This window comes from Athene cunicularia (genome assembly GCF_003259725.1).
Source record: "Athene cunicularia isolate RWA chromosome 1 unlocalized genomic scaffold, athCun1 chr1_part2, whole genome shotgun sequence".
NCBI classification, from domain to species: Eukaryota; Metazoa; Chordata; class Aves; order Strigiformes; family Strigidae; genus Athene; species Athene cunicularia.
Genome location: NW_020799092.1, coordinates 26,014,406 through 26,021,410, shown reverse-complemented (window position 1 = coordinate 26,021,410; position 7,005 = coordinate 26,014,406). Strand labels below are relative to the sequence as shown.

Below are 7,005 nucleotides of genomic sequence, written 5' to 3'. Positions count from 1 at the left end.
GCTTCACTCTCTGCTGCCATTCAGTACCTGAATACACATTAAAACCAGTAGTTCTGCTACTGTTTCTTCCCCCTTTTTTTAGAGCTTTGACAATCAGAGCAACTGTTGGATTCCATGGAATCCATCCAAGCTACCGCAGCGCTTAATAATTAAATGTACCTTATTAGGAATAAGATATATTATTCTCCACAAATCAGACTGTATTCCAGCCTTCACACTAAAATGTGCTAAAATGCAAACCCGTGCAGCTCCCTGCTTTAGGGACACGGCTGAAGACACTGAGCATCTGGTTCACCAGGTCTGGTGAGCTGTGCAATAAGTTTACGTACAAACTGCACGCTAGCAAGCAAAAAAATGCATGAAAACGTATTTTATTTGTAAGTACGGCAACTCAGTGACTGAGACACTCTACAGGCAAACAAAAATGGGAGAGATCTTAGAAAGCGGTAAAATCTTCCCCTTTTAATGCATTACTGACGCATATTTTCATTTAATTTTAAGACAGTGATTTCAGTAAGATGTTCTAGTATGATATATTTTCCCTGTCCTCTTGGTAACTTCAAAACTTGAGTAGCACACGCAGTTGACAGATTAGTACTGAAGATACAAATAACCAGAAGGGTGTTTGTGTTACTGTAAAGCTTATCTGAAAGTAAAAATTACTGCTCCCTCATCTTCACTAACAGTTTCCCTCTGAATAAGATATCTTTGTACAGAGGGTCTTGAGTTCCATTAACTTACAAACTCCATATTAAAATTTATTAGAAAGTCTCACAGAGTTTTTATATTTTCTGTCTTGGACGATAAAAAGCACGTAACTTACTAAAAAAGGGCTTAACCACCGTCGATAGGGTTGTACATCACTGACAAAAAAACAGACCCAGGGAAGCAGCATCCAGGGTCACCCAAAGCGACCTCCAACACAAAGAGGAGCTACACCTGGGAGCTGACAGTGAGTTGCCCAACGTGATGTGGGCAACAAAACACATTTACGAAGTGTCTTAGGACAGCAGTTTTACCACTGGCCTCGAGAGAACAGAACTGGTCTCTTCCAGTCATATTTCTAGAAAAAACGAAAATTAACATATAGAAATAGGACAGAAAATATCAATGCTTTTTAAGATGTTTCTCCTGTCCTACAGGATTTGCCAAGCGAATATTCACATTGAGGAAACACATTTGTCACTTGTGACACAAGCCTTTCTATACTTACGGCCATTAGTTGCATCCAAACCACCAAATTTTACTACCTGCTTATTCACAGTTTGTGACTTTCAGGGTTTCGCTTGAGCTCTGTTTTCGTACAGGTCACGCAGCAAGTTACTGCAGATCTGCAGAAAGAATCTGATCCAACATTTGCTGATCCAAATGGTACCTGCCATTGTACAGATAAAACTTCTCCACTGGAGAACTTACGTCGCTTTTTTTTTTTTTTTTTTTTTTTTTTTTTTTTTTTTGTTCGACCATTTTCAGCTTGAATCTATCAGCATTAACAAGCAGCACTTTGAAATCTATGTTGTTCTCACACACTGACTCGTTTAGAATTGCGATAGAGGAGAGGATCAAGAACAGTCGTATTCTGCACTGACAAGAATCTCTGACTACCAAAAGCCTGAAAGTTTGCTTAAAAACTACTGTACTGTTAATTTTTCTCTTGACTGAGCTGTTTGCCAAAAGAAATCCCCTCTACTGTATTTCTGAGAAAACATGTTTACAATTATTTGCCCCCAGAAGTCATAACATTTGATTTCCCATCCTGTGATTCTGATTTTTATGCTACAGTTATCTAAATGTCTATGCTTCATTTAAGAGAGGAAGAGAAGGCAATTAGTCTCAAGTATAACATCTGCTTTGCCAGCCCTCCTCAGTACAGGAATTAGTTGGATTAACTTTCTAAAGGATTGTGTTAAAAAGGACAAAGTCACCCAATACGAGAATACCTGCAATACGGAAAATAAGATGAGGGATACAGACAGCTCCCGTCCTTCTATGATAATGTACATTTTTCATTTTCCTCTTTATACTGTATTATATACTCTGGGTAAATCTGGTATTTTTCAAAGACAACAAAAATGGAGGGGTTGAGCTCGTTGTCCACACAGCTGTCATAAAACCGGAGCCCATCAGTAGACTTTGCTGGGGGGCGAACGTAGGTTGTGCAGCCTTTAACATATTCTCCAACCAACACACGAGCCACGAACATAATGTTTGTTCTCACCTCAGGCTGACAGTATCTATGGGAATAGGAAGCGTCTCTGGCAAAGTAACTTCCTAGAAAATGGTATGAAAACACAGTTGTAAGGAATAGGTATAAAGCGACTGGGAAAACGGAGTTTTTCAGTATTTGACCCGCTTTTCAGCTCTCTTCTTAGTTTACATAATACCACGGTACTTTTTACAAGAGAAAGGATTCCGCCACAGAATTTCCATTCAGAAGTTGCTATTTTTTAAATAATGAATAATTTTTTAAAAATTGAAATATATAAAAACACTACAGGCGTGTGTGTTACGATGAGAGGGTTAGACAGGAAAACACAAGGCCATTTCTTTGGCAAGTTCAAACAATGACCTCAAGCCTTCAGAAGATCACACCTACAGCAATAAAGGCTCTTCAAATCCCCATGTCGGTTCTCTTAACGCCTTGTGAAAAGACTTACTCCTGCACAAAGCAAGTCCTTGTCCTTTCCAGAGGGAAGGAAGATCATAAAACCAATTCCTACCTCTTTTTTTTCACCCTCTATAGTTAAAGGTTTGAGGTTTTTGATTGCTGTAGTATCAGGGGATCTAACAGAGCCACTTCCTACGTACCCTTTCCATAGTTAGTTCCATTGCTTCCACAAATTCTCCAGTCGAAGTTGTGAATGCAGATGGCTTCCACGAAGGACTTCTTGGTTCCATGGAACAGGAGCTTTTCGTTTACCTCCTTCCCTCCATTCTCCCTTTTCATCTGCTCCTTTTGCCTAACAGAAAAATGCAGGGGAGGAGAGTGTGAGCCACAGAAGAAAAGGAAGGTGGTTTGTTTTGTTTTGTTTTGTTTTTAAATAAAGTATATAGTATACATGTAAATATCAGCTGGATAAGATTCCCAGTCTGCTTTCTCCTCTTGGCTGGGAAGATGAGACAGACTAGCAGTATGATGAACAATTCCAAGATTATGTAACTGTAATTTGGTGTATTTACTGATACCACTGCCCAGCAATCCTAGGCAATTCTGCCTTACTTCAGTGAGGTTAAGTAGGCATTGGCATTAGTACAGTCACCCTTGTACCAACCTTTTGCTCCTGTGTAGGGTCCTATGAGTTGTGCTTTAATGTCTAGTCCCCCAGCGACCTCAGAGTGCTGCAGGCCCTGAGCTCCTGCCCCTTGTGAGATCAAAAACCCAGCCTGCCTTCCCCACCACAGACCCTACTGATTTAGGACAGAGTCAGACCAAGCCACGACCAGTATCAAAAAAGGAATCACAAGAGGAGGCTCAACCAGTATCTCCCATGGCTGTTTCACAGCGTCCAGCTGTCTCACGGGTTTTCAGCAGCTGTTGAAGGGGACAAGGCAGTAATTAATATTCTTTAGGAAGCGACCAGCTACAAAGTAAAAGCCAGGGAGAGTGGAGGATCCTTCCAACTTGCGAACTGCATAAAAAGTTAAGAGCAACGGACTGAAATTTGTTCATTGAGAACTTGGCAATGTTAAACTTTGCCAAATTATCTCATTGGAGGAGGATAAAAAGAAAAAATTATGCACTATTACATGTTTTTTGTAAGTGTTTTGAGATTTGCTAGATGGAAAGTTTTATGAAATTATTAGCTGGTAACTTCCTGGGTTGAGGTTCGCAGGTGAAAGTGCTTATTTGAGCAGCGTTTTTCTTCTCCATTCCCATTACATACAGTCCGTGAGTATTAAGTATCTGTACTTTTGTTTTAATCTGGACAGCCGTACTATGCAACAGCTTAGTCCTCTATCAAGTTAACTTGGCCATTTATTGTCAGTAGTCTCAGCTCAAATCTGTTGGTATCTAGCTTGGCAGAAGTACCTGGAGCTCAGTATCACTGATGCAGGCGCTGAAAACCAGAAAGGAGCTCTGGAACTCAGAGCTCATTAAGTTAAAGCACAACGATTCTTTCTCAGTGAACACTGACATCATTCAGCAAGGGTATTCAAACTCTTGAGAGCGCCTTAAATGAATCTGACTGGAGAAAAAAACAAAAAAACAAAACAAAAAAAAAAAAAAACCAAAAAAAAAAAAAAACCACAAAAAAACCCAAGGACCCTTAACCCCTGCACGCTTCTTTAGCAAATATTTTATATACTGTCATGGATAAACACCAGTAACAGAGAGATGTGTGCAGCAGGCAGTTACTGTTCAACCCCGGATACAATACTCTATCCACAGCAGTTTTGTGTCATTCCTGTCTTTCTATCTGCACCCCTCCCCGCATCTTCCAAGCAACGTGCAAAAGGAACCTCCTCCGAGGAGCCTGACATTCTCTGAAAGGCCTCAGACACTTAATTGTACTCCTGAAACTGTTCCTAAGGAGCAAATACCAGTCACATTACAGCAGAAGTGGTAACAGTCTTTCCTAGGAAGTGGATACAGGACACCGGCTCTGGGAGACTCCCTCCCCATAAGGACGAGGAAGCAAATACTGACCACTGAAACACTTTCCAGAGGGATGGATTCTGAATCCTCTGTATTTTAAGGACCTTGTAGTTTTTCATAGTCTCTTGAAACAGCTGCTTTATTTTGTTGTATTCAGAGGTCACATTACTGAGCTCCACTGCCTATAAAATACAAACCAAAGCAAAAGATAACATGAGGCTTCAGTTAGCTCGTAACATGCAGAAGCCTAATTACAGCAGATACACTTTTGGAAGGGTCCCCAAACTATACTTCTGAAAGTTAATTTAATGCTTTAGATTGTGACTGTGTGAGTAATTAGGACAGATACTTAATATGTAAATCAATAGGTCACTCCTGCTTTGCAAGGCCTCCTAACCTCTCTTCAGGAAGGATGCTGAAAGCAAAAGGATCAAAATAAACATTTATTATCTCTGAGTAGGAGTTGACACTTTTAACTTTAAATCTCAGTAAGCCAGAAATTTCAAAAAGAAAACTTCACTGATTATTCTAGATAATGTTAGTTTTATATATAAGCTGATTAAGAACAAAAGATGTTAGATAACAGTATCATTTGTAACCAGACCTTTAAGGGAGCTTCAGCTATTAAAAGATGAAACAAAATACACAGAACCTGCCAGTGTCACAGCTCCTTAACTTCTCAAAGGTAAAACTTGGAAACTTGCACTTACATATAGACTTAAGGAAAAAAAAAAAGAGAGAGCAGTTACAATTCTAACAGGAAAGTTACACTAACAACCTGCTTAAGCAAACACATATCTTCCTTTCCTAAAGGAAACCAAGTCTATTTATCCATACTTTTCATGTTTAAAAATCTATCAAGAAATGCACATTTTTCCCAAAGAAATGAGTGCAAAAAAAAAAATAAATTAAAACATGATTCAAGCTCTTCTGCTTGCTTATGTCATGGGTAAATTTTCTATTTTTTATCCAAAGTCACCTGTGCCTTTAATCTTCTAGAATAAACACTTCTCTTCCATAAACTTGACTGAAACTGCATAATGCTGACAGACTGATGTCACTGGGAAATACTTCCCATTTTACCGCTGCCTAAGCCAAGTGGGAACTCAAGGTGCCTTGAAGTGAAATGTCCAACATCCCACGTACATTTTAAGCAGGAAAGCTGCAGTCATCCTAGAAGGCAGTATGATATCAACATCTGAACCTGTCAGGCAAAAGCTCCACATTCCAGAAGGCTGAGTTTAGAGAGGAGATAAAATGGGACTTATATTTCACTGCTGCATATAAATAGTGTTTTTCTGGACACCATACCCAGTTGGTGCATTTAGTACTTATTGACAACAAGGCTTATCATCGGCAAGTCTTCTAAAGATTAAGAATAGACACCTGCACATGGAAGAATTATTTCTTTGAATTTATTAAACAATCTTACAAGGTTTAATTAAATTTCTCATGTCTTAATACAAGAGGTTTTTTTCCAAAGCTTCTTTACAACACATAAAACATTTTGGACAGAGGAGTATTTATTATCTGCATGCTCTGTGACACCACAGCTCAAGTTGTTCAAGATCAGCTACGAGTTGAAGTTATGGCACTGTATTTCAGTACTACATCTTTTATTTGTACATAAACAATTCTTATTTAGACTAAAACCATGCTTTCGCTACACTGCATCATTTCCCTGAGGAACTGTAACCTTCCTGGGTAAAACAGATGGTCAGCCATGTGGTACAAGGCCTAAGCCTGTAAGAAAAGGTTATTTTATCATTTTATCATCATTATTATCATATGATGGGCTCCAATCAACGAAGCCAGTTCTCTTTTTCATGAATATTTTGTGGGATTGTACTTATTTCCCCAAGGATGCTGCTTCTGCTAATAAAGGGAACGCCACATTGGTACTGCAGGTTGATACTTCATAATGACATAACTTCTTTATGCCCTTTCATCTTCAGACCTAAAGTGGAAAATCCTAGAGAGCACAAGCATTGGCTGAAGCACTGTCAAGGAGTGGAGACTGAGGCAGAGTGAGAATCACTGCCCTGAGAGATCTGAACAGGCCAGAGCCATGGGCTGAGGCCAACTGGGGGAGTTTCACTGTGGGCAAATGCCGGGGGCTGCCCTTGGGCCACAACAACCCCCAGCAGGGCTATAGGACTGGGGAGGAGTGGCTGGAGAGCTGCCAGTCAGAGAGGGACCTGGGGGTGTTGATTGACAACCGACTGAACAGGAGCCAGCAGTGTGCCCAGGGGGCCAAGGCGGCCAATGGCATCCTGGCTTGTGTCAGCACTGGCGTGGCCAGCAGGGACAGGGAAGGGATCTGAGCCCTGGGCTCGGCACTGGGGAGGCCGCCCCTCGCTGAGTGGGTTCAGTTTTGGGCCCCTCACCCCAAAAAGACCATTGAATGA

The 7,005-nt window shown here is 40.5% G+C and overlaps 1 protein-coding gene across 1 annotated transcript in view; it reads right to left on the bottom strand.

Moving 5' to 3' along the window:
* Positions 1–9: 9 nt before the first annotated feature.
* Positions 10–7,005, bottom strand: part of LOC113488937 (zinc finger CCCH-type antiviral protein 1-like) — a 24,240-nt gene continuing 17,244 nt past the window's right edge. Inside the window, exons 11-14 of the mRNA XM_026864372.1 lie at positions 5,308–5,314; positions 4,649–4,779; positions 2,809–2,960; positions 10–2,271 (exon numbers count right to left, since the gene is read on the bottom strand). Coding sequence (XP_026720173.1) covers positions 1,988–2,271; positions 2,809–2,960; positions 4,649–4,779; positions 5,308–5,314 — 574 coding nt within the window. The 3' untranslated portion in view covers positions 10–1,987. The remainder of the gene's footprint in view (positions 2,272–2,808; positions 2,961–4,648; positions 4,780–5,307; positions 5,315–7,005) is intronic.